Source organism: Peromyscus californicus, unplaced genomic scaffold (assembly GCF_007827085.1).
Source record: "Peromyscus californicus insignis strain IS unplaced genomic scaffold, ASM782708v3 Scaffold_9__1_contigs__length_137607984, whole genome shotgun sequence".
In the NCBI taxonomy this organism is placed as follows: domain Eukaryota; kingdom Metazoa; phylum Chordata; class Mammalia; order Rodentia; family Cricetidae; genus Peromyscus; species Peromyscus californicus.
This window is the reverse complement of record NW_026294617.1, coordinates 79,830,820-79,845,098: the sequence shown is the minus strand read 5'-3', so window position 1 is coordinate 79,845,098 and position 14,279 is coordinate 79,830,820. Positions and strand designations below refer to the sequence as shown.

The 14,279-nt window shown below is 42.1% G+C and overlaps 1 protein-coding gene across 4 annotated transcripts in view; it reads left to right on the top strand.

The window, feature by feature from the left end:
- The window catches only part of Slc22a15 (solute carrier family 22 member 15), a 60,019-nt gene that overhangs the window by 20,274 nt on the left and 25,466 nt on the right, over positions 1–14,279 (top strand). For all 4 annotated transcript variants that reach the window (XR_008216811.1, XM_052732245.1, XM_052732243.1 and 1 more), the window contains 3 exons: positions 3,072–3,204; positions 3,879–4,043; positions 10,539–10,668. Coding sequence is in view for 3 of the 4 variants with exons in the window: in XM_052732245.1 (XP_052588205.1) it covers positions 3,072–3,204; positions 3,879–4,043; positions 10,539–10,668 (428 nt within the window). In the remaining variant the exon portion in view is untranslated. The remainder of the gene's footprint in view (positions 1–3,071; positions 3,205–3,878; positions 4,044–10,538; positions 10,669–14,279) is intronic.

Genomic DNA, 14,279 nt, shown 5'->3' with positions numbered 1-14,279 from the left:
GAGAGGCTAAAAATATTTGTCATTATAGTCTTCCTTTCCTGTTAATATATGTGGGGAGAAAGTGAGATTTTGCATTTTGGATTTGCAAGCAATTTTTCAGTTTGAAATGAATTAGTATAAGAAGAACATTCATTTTAACTGCTTTAGACTTTGGCCTGCAATTAACAAAAACCACAGGGGAGTCACTAGTTTAGTAGTCTCTAGCCAATAAAGACATGAATGACTTACACATTTTGATTTTTAAAATATAAAAATTCATGAAAACGTTTCTTGAGAATGTCAGCGTGGTCATTATATTTGGTTCATTATCATTTAATTTCTTATGTCCAGGTGATTTTCTGGTTTGGATTTTACCTTGGCACTAAATAACGACCACAGGATAAGAAAATGAGCTAGCAACTGACCCAGTCTTTCCAGCCACTGCACACATTGTCTTTAAGATACAGGGATCATGTCTTACTGCATCTTAGTCAAGTCTGGACAAAGTAAAACCCTTGTAATCACATGGTAGCTAAGTAATAGGAATTGAAATGATGCTTTAGAGAAGTTGCAAACATAAAGAAAATGTAAAACAGAGCCAGGATAGGGTTGTGGACAGCTTTCTGTCAGCTGGTGTCCCTAAATACTTGTCACCCATGCCTCCCAGCACGCTCAATTCACGGAGCACTGCTAGGGAGAGAGCCCGGATTCTAACTAGCCGTTCTCTAAGTAGCTTTGCAAAAATCTGCTTTTCAATTGTTCTGTTTGTTCTTGAATGTATTCCAGGAGAAATGGGAGGGTGCATTAGCTTAACCAGCATTGACTTGAAGAAAAATTAATAGAAATCACTTTGACACTCGGAACTGGCAGCCTGAGAATCAGGATTTGGAATTTGCTGGTTAACCACCCCTTGGGCCATTTCTTCCTAAAACCGTTGTCCAAGCTGACAGCCGTTCAGTTGTTAAGGGATGGCACTGTAGTCTTTTTAGTAGGTAGGAGAAATTTGGTGACTACAGTCAACGGACTAGTCATTTCCTCCTGATTAACAGACCCGGCTCACTGTCCACATGAGTATCTTGACCATGTAAATAGACTGGAATTCCTAAAGCACAGAGGAATTAAGGCTAAAGTTGCAAGCCAGCTTGTAAGAGCATGTAAACATGAGCATTAAGAACATGATGAATATAACAAGTGTTTGAATTAAGAGGTTAATTGTACGTAAGAACAATTCCATTTGGTCCTGTTTCATCTATCATAGGAGCAGGGCTGTCCCTGTGATAGATGCTGAGCTGGCTTCCCTAGGACAACATGGCATCTAATGTTTCATTTTTCCATTTCAGAATATGCCACTGTAGTCATTCCTCCTGAGTTGAACATTCTTCTACAGAACTACCAGTGTATCCAAAATGAATTAACTTTTCACAGAACAAAATTCTTCTTCAAATGCCAGAGCTCTCTTCATCTCTCTTATATGAAATTCTAACACATATTATAACCCTGTCTGTCATGATCCTTAGAACTGACTTGTCAAGACCTTCATCACCCTTATAGGCGACACAGAGCAAGGAGAGAAAGTAGATGTGCCTCTGGGGCCCTGATGAGTTGTCAAAGCATGGAGAAGGGGTAACAAAACAACAGAGACAGGCAACCCAGAAAAGTGCCACCTTGAGAGTTCTCAGTGAGAAGGACTCTTGGGTGGCTCTGCAAGGGAGCTGGGAAGAGGAAAGGTGTGTCTTTGTGTCCTCTGAGGTTATGACATGCTTACTGTTCTTCACTGCTGACCGTCACTGGATAGGATGCCAGAAACTGATGCAGAGCAGAATGAGAGTGCCTTCTCTTTACGTTCATAATTGTCCTGAAGTAGACCATAACACTCTAGAAAGATTTTATTGTTCCAAATATGCATGGCACAAAGGTCACCATTTTCATGTTTAAGTGTCTAATTCTGTGGCCTTAATATAGTCACATTATTCTGCAGCCATCACCACCATCCAGCCAGAATGTTTTCATCATTCTACATGGAAAGTCTGTCTCATTAAACAATGACTCCTTTGTCCCTCCTCTCCTAATCCCTGTAACCACTATTCTTTCTGTCTCTGTGACGCTAACTCTTGCAGGTACCTCACATGAGTGAGTCACGCAGTATCTGTTCTTCTTGTCTGGCTTGTTTCTATAATGTCAGAAGTTCATATGGGCTGTAGCATGAATCAGGCTGCACTAGTTTTAAAGGTTGAGTAATATTCCATTGTACATGAGTATGGCATTCTACTTCTCTATTGATCTGTTAATTGACACAGGTTACTTCGACTTTGATTATTGGGAATATGGTGTGTTAACCTGGGCATTGACGGAGAACCTGAATTTAGAATTTGCTGCTCATGGATATATACCCAGAAGAGAAATTGCAAGATTATATGATGTTCTCTTTTAATTTTTTATTATGTTATGTGCCTGAGTGTTTTGCCTGCGTGCATGTCTGTGCAATGCCCTCAGAAGCCAGAAGACAGCATTGGATTCCCTGGAACTGGAGCTAGAGACAGTTTTCAGCCACCATGTGGGTGCTGGGAATCAAACCCCGTCCTCTGGAAGAGTAATAAAGTGCTCTTAACCTCTGAGCCATCTCTCCAGCCCCTCTCCCATTTTAATTGTTTGAGGAATGTGTTCAAGGGATTTTAAACTTACTAATCTGCTAAACTAAAGATTTATTCATTGATTACTTCATATGTGCCATGTGATGTGTAGGCATCAGAAAAATGGAAACAAAACAAGGTTTCTCCTCTCCAAAGACAGCCCAGGAGGACTCAGGATAAGGCCATAGTCAGCAGTCACACATGTAATGAGCACTTGCATGCTGGGTTCAGTTCTGTCTGGAGTACATGAAGAATACTCTGGTAGTATACCGTAGCAGCAGTGCTTCCCAGTGTCTCCTTGGATGGTGTCTGTGATGAATATTCTACCAGATTCTGGCTAACGGTAGCTGAGGCAGTGAAGTTCCTGTGTCTGAGTCTGTGTTGTACTCTAGGCTTATTTAGTTCAGTGTATATATTGTTCTCTGTGGCCTAAATTGTCCCTTCATTTCTTTCCCCTTCTAGTGGTTTTTAATTGCCAACCGATCTTACAAGGTCAGCGTGGCCAGCTCCTTTTTCTTCAGTGGTGTGTTTGTCGGCGTTATCTCCTTTGGCCAGCTTTCAGATCGCTTCGGAAGGAAAAAAGTCTATCTCACAGGTAACCTTCACCACGGGCGGACACCGAGGAAGAGAGAGGCTTTGTTTCCCTGAGACGCTTAAGGAAGTAACAAGAGGGTTATTTCCCTAAAGTTCTCTGAGTCCGCAGGTGGACAGAGTTTGTTTGTTACCCTGGTAACAGGCCACACTGCAGCTAGCCATGACTCTGGTCAAGCGCTTTTCCTGAATGAGCTCACCTGGCTAAGGCCAGCTATTTCTGTTAAAAAACATTTTTTATATATATATTTTGACAGTGCTTTCTACAACCCCCAAATTGTAATCACTGCCCTGCTTCTAAAGAGAGCCATGGGAGATTGCCACAGCCTTCCCAGCCTATTTCTTGTATCTCTCTGTGTTGATTTGTTTCAAATGAGCTCTATAGGACTTGGCGTAGCTGTCTTGACAGGCCGAGTGTGAGTGAGGATTTTCAATTTCTAGCATTATTATGAATAACTGAAAATGGTGTGTGATTGACAGAAATTGTAAAGCAAAGAAAGCAAGCCTTGGTTTTTCTTCATAATTTTCAGGGCAAATTGTTAGAAAAAAAATGAAAAACATAGCTCAGGACATTTAAGTTTACAAAGGTTTATTTCACAAACTGATGAATATAATTTATTATTTTCTTCAAATGCTGTTTTGCTTCTGGGTCATTGAATATTGTTCCTCTCTTCCCAGGTTTTGCTCTTGACATCTTATTTGCTATCGCAAATGGATTTTCCCCCTCATATGAATTCTTTGCAGTGACTCGCTTCTTGGTGGGCATGATGAATGGAGGAATGTCCCTGGTGGCCTTTGTCTTGCTAAATGAATGCGTGGGCACCGCCTACTGGGCACTTGCAGGTACTGCTTCACTTTGTGCAGCTCTGGGATGTGAGTGGCTCTGGAAAGCCTTGCTGGGAATCAGCTTAACCCAAGTCTGAAAACACACTTGGACTTGAGGCATTTCCTATCTGCAGGTTGAGTATTCCTTACCCTAATGCTGGGGACCAGAAGTGTTCCAGATTCCAAATTTTTATGCATAACAAAATACCTTGGAGATGTGGCCCAATTCTAAACACAAAATGCATTTACATTTCATAGCTGCTTTATGCGCATAGCCTGAAGGTAATGTTATGGAGCATTTTTAGCATCTCTATTTTGGGTTTAAACCATCACATCCAAGGTAAAATATGGATTTTTTTCACTTGAGGAATTGTGTTGCCTCTCAAAATGTTTCGGATTTTGGAACGTTTGTGATTTGGGCTTTTCATATGAGGGATGCTCAACCCGCTCAGACTTGCTTTCTCCATTGTGGTCTTCAAGACATCAGAGATCACGTGGTTCACATTCCCTGGAAGAAGTCTTTCCTGGGCCTGCCTGCCTCACAGACAGTGAGGTGGCCACCCACCTCATGACCTGTCTGCAGATGACTGTGAAGAGTGTCCCGTTTGCTCAGAACAGTATTCATCACTTTCTCCCTCACCCTGGGAAGTAGTGCAAGGGCAGGAGACGCTAGGCCTTTGACTGCATCCCCTTGATGCTTGTTTCATGGATTTCCTCATTTTTACCCTTCTCTCCAGTCCCTAGAGGGCATTGTTGTAACATTTCTTACTGATGCTCAATTTCTAAATTGAGGCCATATTCTGTATTATCTCTAATAATTCCAGGATATTCTCAATACCACACATACAGTAAAAAAATATTTAAAATTTTTATATTTATTTATTTTACATGTGTATATATGTTCATGCGTACACATGTGCTGATGTGCACATGGTCAGAGAACAACTTGTAGGAGTCAGTTCTCTCCTTCCACCACAGGGGACCTGGTGATTGACCTCAGATCATCAGTCTTGACAGCAAGCACCCTTACCCACTGAGCCATCTCACTGGCCTCGTAATTATTTCTAAAATTCGTCTTAGGTAGGGGTTCTGTTGCTGTGCTAAAGCACCATGACCAAAATCAACTTGGGAGGAAAGGGTTTCTTTCACCTTATTCCTTGTAGTCCATCATGAAGGGAAGTCAGGGCAGGGACACAAGGCAGTTACCTGGAGGCAGGAACTGATGCAGAGACCATGGAAGAATGCTGCTTATTGACTTGCTCCTCATGGCTTGCTCAAGCTGCTTGCTTACGGCAACCAAGACCACCAGCCTGGACTCCTCACACCAATCATCAATCAAGAAAATGCACCACAGGCTAGCCCACAGGCCAGTCTTGTGGGGATAGTTTCTTAGCTGGGGTTCCCTCTTTCAAAATGACTCTAACTTGTGTCAAGTTAACATAAAACTAGGCAGCATAAAGGTCAGGGGCTGGGGAGATGGCTCAGTGAGAAAATGTTCACTGATTTCAGATTCCCCAGCACTCATAGTGGAAGTCAGACAGGACAGTATGTCTGTCACCTCTGCTGGGGAAGTGAGAACAAGTAGATCCCTGGGCCTGCTGACCAGCTTGACTAGCTGAAATGCCAGGGTCCTGGTTCAGTGAGAGGCCCCGTTTCAAACTATAATGAGAAGAGCAATATAGGAAGACACATAGCAGCCTCTGGTCTCCACATGTACAGGCACGTGCACCTGCACACACATCCCTACACCACACATGCACACACACATGCACGTGCATACACACACAGAGCACTTACAAACACAGGCACACACACACATATGTTATATGACTTCAGATATTGTCTTAGGAGAGTGCCTGTCTAAACCTCTACATTTTAGATTATAGATTTGCACTCATAACTTTTTTGAGATCTTAAAAAAATTTTCATTAACTCAACAATCATTGGTGCAAACAATATTTTTGTACCATTATGGGGATAAAATTGGCCTTATGATTGATAAAAATGTATCTAAATGACAATATTATGACAGAATGCCATTGTTACTCTTTAAAACTAATTCACTAATTAAAAAAATTGAACTGGGCAGTGGTGGCACATGTCTTTAATCCCAGCAGTCAGGAGGCAGAGGCAGGAGGGTCTGTGTGAGTTCAAGGTCAGCCTGGTCTACAGAGTGAGTTACAGGAAAGCAGGAGCTACACAGAGAAACCCTGTCTCAAAACAACAACAACGACAACAAAAAACCCAAAACTTGTTTTTGAGATTATAATTACATTTCTTCCTTCCCTTGCCTCCATCCAAACCCTCTCATGTGCCCCTCCCTACCCTGCTTCAAATACCCTGCCTTCTTTTTTATTGTTATTGTATGCACATATGTATACATACACACATACACACACACATTTGGATTTTTATTCAAAATGTGGAGGAAGGTCTTGGGGCTTATGTTACATAGAGGAAAGACCTCATACAGAAAGATTGTTCTCATGGGTTTATGACAGCAGAGAAGAGAAATAAAAACTGAGGGGTCTTTCAGGAGGCTGTGTAGTCAGCTGTGAACCCAGTGGTGGTTCAGACAAGTGGGAGCTGGAGCGGAGGAGGAGGAGAACTGAGTTTGATTTGGGTGCCTATGACCTGGAGAGGAGTTGGCAGAGATGGGGAGAGAGGCCTAAGGGAGACTTCAGGGTTTGGATCTGAACACTGGGTCAGTCACTGGTGCCTTTTACAAAATCAAGTCATGACTAATCTGCCAACATGTATCCAGGTTCTAACTGAGCAGGGACAGGAGACTTGAAATGTATAAGAAATGAGTGGAAAACAAATGTAAATGAAAGAGTAGACCCTGAGGTACATAAACATTAAGTAAACCACACATGGGGTTCCAGGATTATAATGATCAAGGGACTTGAAATACTCAAATTTTTAATGGTTTTAGCCAAATATCACAGGAGTCACATCATGTTGGCAGCTCTTTGCCTTGTGCCTGCTGATGTTTACAGGCATACATGTGTGGCTTCTTGCTGGTTCTTAGTTGTGACTGTCTTGTAGCCCATCAGATTCAACACTACTTTCTTACCACCTACAACCGACATTATCATCGGGACCCTGCTTTATATTGTCATCACAGTATGTAAGATCACTAAGCTACAACATATCTTTGAATCATCTACGCTTGTCCACCATGTCTATGTGGTACCTTCTTTCTTTCATTAGCTGTGACAGAGGTCAACTCTAAAGAATGCAGATATAGGGAAATCATTTGCTCAACATCTCATGACAGTACAGCTAGACCTCAGAGATTTCTGAAACCTGGAAGTCAGGTGTTTCTCATCTCTGCTCTCTATCTTCTCTGAAAACTTTCTCAGAGATGAGACCCAGCAGCCCCAAGGACAGTTTTTGAAATTACAAGTTCTGATTGGTCAAGCTAAGGTTACTCTTACAGCTAAGGGAACTGTGATTGGTTCCCTTGAGCTATACAGTCCGTTCTCCAGGATAGTGTGGTTGAGAGGAACTGTGGGATAATGCTCTTGTACACTGTAAAGATTTGTCTCTTGAATTGGTTTAATAAAATGATGATTGGCTGGTGGCCAGGCAGGAAGTGGGATGACTAGACTAGGAGAGTTCTGGGAAGAGGAGGGGTGGAGTCAGGATCACCAGCCAGAGGCAGAGGAAGCAAAATAAGAACGTCAGACTGAGAAAAGGTACCAAGCCACATAGCTAAACATAGATAAGAATTATGGGTTAATTTAAATGTAAGAGCTAGTTAGTAATAAAGTCTGAGCTACTGGTCAGGCATTTATAATTAATATTAAGCCTCTGAGTCAATTATTTAAGAAGCAGCTGCTGGGTATTTGGGAACAGGCAGGTGGAAGAGAAACTTCTACCTACAGAGAAGTTCTTGAAATTAGAAAGGAAAATAAGGCAGAAAATCTTCTGAAGTGGACACTCATAACCAGAAACTTCCAGATGTCCTCCCTGTCCCACCCTGATTAATGGATGAGAGCATGTGAACCCAAACCCAGATTGTAATAGGATGCTGTGGTAACTAATTGCAGTTGTCAACTTGGGTGTATTAGGAAATACTTTAGTGAGCACACTTGGGGGCATGTCTGATAGAGTTTTCAGAGACTGACAGAGGAGGAAAGACCCACCCCGAGGAAGGTGACCCCATCCCATGTGCTGAGGGTGCAGCCTGAATAAAGAGGAAAACAAAAGATACATGAGTGCCAGCGTCCATCTCTCTGCTTCCTGCTCTGCCCAGATGTGAACAAGCAGCCTCACACTCCCACTGCCATGCTTCTCCGCATGATGGACTCCAATTCTCTCAAAGTGTGAGCCAAAATAAACCCTTCCATGCTTCATCTGCTTTCTGTCAAACATTTCCCACAGTGAGGAGAAGAGCAGAGAGATGACAAAGATAACATTCGAATAACAAGCATTATTTGGGTGAAGCATTAATAAGAAAAACAACCTTTGAGATCAGATTGTTTCTGTTTCAATGGTTAGAAGATGGAAATTCAGGAAGACAGTGACTTGTTCACAATCATACTATAGTACAGTGGTTCTCAGCCTTCCTAATGCTGTGACTCTTTAATACAGTTCCTCATGTTGTAGTGACCCTCAAGCGTAAAATTGTTTTTGTTTCTACTTCATAACTGTAATTTTGCTACTCTTATGAGTTGTAATGTAAATATCTGATAATGCAGGAGATGTGATATGTGACCTCTGTGAAAAGGTCATTTGACCCCAAAGGGATCATGACCCATAGGTTGAGAACCACTGCTGTAGTGTTTGGTAGAACTCAGATTTAAACTTAATCCCTCTGAAACCAGCCTATCTTATCCCCCTACTGTGTTCTTTTTGTGTGTGTCATCATAGGTGAATACTGCGTGGCAGAGAAGCCTTATCCTTGGGAGCCAGCCAGGTGCTATATGGTGCAATATAAAGAATTCAGTTATTGATGGTCTTAAATTTCCAGGGGACTCCATACTGTCTCTATTCTATTACTTGGTGAATCTTGTTCTCAGAATGCTGTGTGCACACACACACACACACACACACACACACACCCTTTTGGCTTTCTTTTCCTAGGTAGGGCAAACAGTATATTAGTTATCATGTTTTGTCATAAAGTGATCATCTATGAGCAGTAATCAAAGAAAACATTTGTTTATAAGATTATCATAGAAAAATTAAAAATAAGACAAGCAAAGCTCATCTAAAAACTGCCTTTCCATAGAAACGAGCCAGGAGATGGGGGTGGCTCAGGATGCCGGTGGACTTTGTACAGGGCCGGGCTTTGCCATATACAGCCTCTGCCTCGTAGACACCTTCCCCTAACCCTCAAGATATTTTATTGCCTCAGTGTGTGGTTAATAATGGTACCTGTTTCATAACACAGCACACATAATACATTATTCTCGACAGATATCTCAATAGCCTGCCCACAGTGATAATAGTGGTTACCGAAAGTGTGTCAGAGGTATAGAATTTGCAAGAACATCAGGCAAGCTGGTGCATTTAATCCTCGTCTCAACGCTTACCGAAAAAAGCATAGGTTTCTTTACAGTTCTGTGGTTGGTATTTTTCCATTAGTGTTTTGACAAAAATCCATGTTTCAGAAAGCTTATGTTCTCCTTGGGAGAGTCAGATGAGAAACAAGAAAATGTAAAGTGTCATACATCTGATGGTGATAAGTAGAGAAAAGTGATGGGAGGAATTGGGAGTAGCTTAAGATAATATTTTCATCAGTAGCCTCTGTGATGAAGGTTGAGACCCAGGGGCTGGCAAGTGGACTAACACACTTTCTGGAAAAAAAAAAAAATTAAGAACAAGACAAGCAATGCCTATCTAAAAACTGTCTTTCCATAGAAACGAGCCAGGAGATGGGGGTGGCTCAGGATGCAGGTGGACCTTGGACAGGGCCGGGCTTTGCCATATACAGCACTCTGTGTCATAGACACCCTCCCCTAACCCTCAAGCTCTTCTGTTGTTTGCTCTGACTCAGAGTTGGAGCTGTGGAGTCCACATGGTGGAAGGAAGGAGGCAGCTACCACAAGTTGTCTTCTGCTTCTTAAGTGCACCAATGGCACACACAAGCCCACACCTATAGAGACACACATACAATCAATAAAAATAGAATAAAACCTTTTAAAAAGATTAAGACCGGCATGGCAGGAACTGCGTGACTTGAAAGTCACATCACCCCCATTGAAAAGCACCTCCAGGTTCAGCCAGGGGTGCAGGCGGAAGTCAGTGCAGCAGCCAGTACAGAGAGCATCCGACAGAAGCCTTGGACTTCATCTTGTCCACAGGTGGTGCATGTTTCCAGCTGCCCGTCCTCCATATGTTATAAAGTTGAAGCTGGGTGCTTGCATAGTCTCTCCCCGTGTTCTGCCGCTCACACTTGGGGCAGAGCTGAGGTCTCACGAGGAGGACCTGCACACTGACCGGTGTTGGGAAGGGTCCTGTGAGTGGCCTTCGCCAGTGACAATTCTCTTTTCCCTGTATTAGGATCCATCGGCGGTCTCTTCTTTGCTGTTGGCATCGCGCAATATGCCCTGTTAGGGTACTTCATCCGCTCCTGGAGGACCCTAGCTGTCCTGGTCAACCTTCAGGGAACAGTAGTCTTTCTCTTATCTTTGTAAGTAGACTTTTCTCTTGGAATTTTTGCTCCGTAAACAGGAGTATCTTAGAAGGATGTGAGTAAGCGAGCGAAAGAGCAGCATCACTTCCTTCAAGAGCTTGCCTGCAGTGAATTCTGGGAAGAATTAAACTGCAAATGTTCAGTTCTTGTCAGCTCCTTGGAAGAGAGAGATGCTAGTTAATTGGTTCAGAATGTAGGTATCTCATGTTTAGAGTAATCGACTGCATTTGGTCTTCAGTGATTGGAAATTTCTTTCTTTCTTTCCTTCTTTCTTTCCTTCCTTCTTTCTTTCTTTCCTTTTTTCTTTCTTTCTTTCTTTCTTTCTTTCTTTCTTTCTTTCTTTCTTTTTTTCTTCCTTCCCTCCTTCCTTCCTTCTTTTTTTTTTTTTTAAACTCAATGCCTTAATCTTAAAGCTCTTCAAGCTGGATCTGGCCGTGGGCTAGGTGTATGGCTGAGATCTGATACTGTGGAGCCAAGTGTAAGTGTTGAACACGTAGTGACCGCTGTTCATCTTGCACAGGAGTCTCAATTCAGGGCCTCTAAGTACAAAGTCTGCAAGAGAGATCTTGTCTCCAGGAGTGCTCAGAGCAGTACAAGAATAATTCCCAAGCCACGATGGGCTCCATAAACAACTATCCAAGTGTCACATTATGGTGGCTAGCCACCAACTTCAGCCCATTTTACCACGCTTTAATGTGCCCAATGAAAGCTCTTTCTTCACTAAGGTATTAGACTAAAATCTTTTGTGTAACCAAGAATTTCACCAGTGGTATCTGGGGTTTCTTTAGTGACATAAAGTAAGACAGACCTGTGGTAGTATCTTCATTTCAGTTGCACTGTGATTTAGTAGCTCTTTATTCAAGTTAAGATTTGGTGGGATCTAAACTGAAATTTGCTTCCACAGTGTCTTTGAAAACAAAAGGAGAACTGTTATATGCAGAAATGAATGTAGCGGGATATATAATATAATATAGTTAACCTGTATTAAAGAAAAAAAACTGCATTAAAGATTTAGTTGTGTGAACTGTGGGGAGGTCATTTTATTATTATAAAGGGAAATAACAATTATATTAGCTTGCACATTGTACATTTTTGAAAGTAATCAAAGTGTGCTTCATATAGTGCACGGAGTTAATAAGCAGTCATGTAAATACTGGTGAGTGAATGAGGTTTCTTTTCAGATATTTCACAAAGCTCGTACTTCTGCCCCAGCCTGGCTCTCAGCTCCCCTCACTAGCAGTGCAAATTCAGTGAATGAGAGGAGCCATTGTGCCTTTCTTTGTCTGAGTCTGCAGTCTGAGTTAGTTACTGCTTAGTGCTGGAGGAGGAAATGTTCTCACTGGGAGACGAATTCAGGACATGAGCAATACAAAGCAGCCGAGAAAGGACTCATGAGTTCTGAAAGTACTCTCACTCTCAAATATCATCTTCGATATGATTGATGAAGTGTTGGGGTTTTATTGCTAATTAACAATCAGGAAAACACAAAGGCCGGGGAGTGACCACTTGTTAACCACAGACAGTTATGTCAGGATTTTGATATACTTCCTGCTGGTTCTTTTTCAGTCCTTCCAACTCCGCCCCATCTAAATTTTATTTTCATATGTTTTCTGTATATAGGCAGGCCAGCTGTCTTCTTAGAATTCTTTTTATTTATATTAAAACTCAACCAAATCATTGTACATGGCAGCTCCATATTGCACACATTAGCTCTATATTGTGAGCAGTAGCTCTACATTGTGCACAGTAGCTCTATATTTTACATATTAGCTCTATATTACATGCAGTAGCTCTGTTGTGCACATAGTAGCTCTGTATTGTGCACATTAGGTATATATTGCACACAGTAGCTCTGAATTACACACAGTAGCTCTATATTGCACACATTTGCTCCATATTGTGCACAGTAGCTCTATATTGCACACAGTAGCTCTCTATTGTACATAGTAGCTCTGTATTGTGCATAGTAGCTCTATATTTCACACATTAGCTCTATATTGTACACAGTAGCTTCCAACAGAACAATGTGACTTGGTTGTTTGCTTACTAGTCAATAACAATAATTAAATGGCAATAAGGAGGTGACTAAAAGGTAAAGACATAATAGATGACGTTGATTGACAGTCCAGTGTTGTGCATGAGCGTCTTTGGCCCCAGTGGGTAAGTTCTATGAAAATTCCTTTTTGTCCCAGTGTCTTTCTTCTGAGCACCCATTATACTGCTCCTTATGAAATGGAAATGCTCACGGAGCAGTTTTGACAGAATGACTGTCCACAAAGCCACCACAAATCCTGTAGTGTTTGTTGCTCACTATCCTTCTTGAGAAGTATCAGGAATTGGAGAAAACACCAATTTTATTCATCAGAATTTCACTTGAGGCAGAGGGTGTCAGATTAGACTTTAAAATGAAGTCCTTTGATTTTGTCTAGTGAAGAAGAAAGACTTCCAGGGTAAGAATGCTTGCTTTGCGATCTTGATGACGAGTTCAAATCCTAGTACCCACATAAAAAGCTGAATGTGGCCATGTGCCTCAGTAACCCAGCACTGTGGAAGGCAGAGGAAGGAGAAACCAGCCTCGTCAAACCAGCTTCAATGAGAGACCCTACCTTAAAGGAGTAAGGCAAAGAGTGAATAGATTAGAGGACCTGACTCCTCCTCTGGCCTCTTAGAGCACAGCATATTAACCTACACACACACACACACACACACACACACACACACACACACACACACTCACTCACTCACACTCACATACACACACAATGTTTTAATAAGGCTTCCATTCTGTCATGGCTTGTCTTTGGGAAACCCCTCTTGAAATGCAGGCAGACTGGTGAAGCGAAATCGACATCGTGCTGTGGATATCGCTCTGTATAAATAGTGATTGGCCGGTAGCCAGACAGGAAGTATAGGCGGGACTAACAGAGAGGAGAATGGAGGGAACAGGAAGGCAGAGCAGTAGACTGCCTGGAGCCGCTGCAGATGTAAGGTATCTATAAGCCACGAGCCATGTGGCAAAGTATAGATTAATAGAAATGGACTAAATATAAGAGTAAGAGCTAGACAATGATAGGCCTGAGCTAATGGCCAAATGTAAGCGTCTGTGTGTTTATTTTATAAGTGGGGCTGCGGGACTTGGCAGGACCTGGAGAGAAAAGCTCTCCAGCTACAACATAGTATCTGCATTTTGAAACTGTGAAGACACTAGTGGCATGCCACCAAGTGGCTCAACACTCTGTGGCTGTGTGAGGGACGCCTGTGGTTCTATAACTAGAAGTTACCCTGTAAGGGACTCTATTCTTTACAGTCTTGGGAAGCAGGGAAGGTCCTCAGGACACTCTGAAGCTCGCCCATTGGAGAGTTGGAGTATTCTGAAGCAGGGAACGGCCAGAAGTGGCAAAGATGTGTTAGACTGTTTCATGCTTCTATGTAGTCTTAAAATAATGTCTCTCTCCTAAATAACATATCATTATGTTAAAATACCTCTGAAATGTTTTCTTTGATTAGATAATAAAGATTTCTATCTCCATGTGAGACTTTTCAAGAGCTTAGGAACTCAGTTGGTTAGGCCTGGTGGTGCATGCCTATAACCCCAGCACTCTGGAATG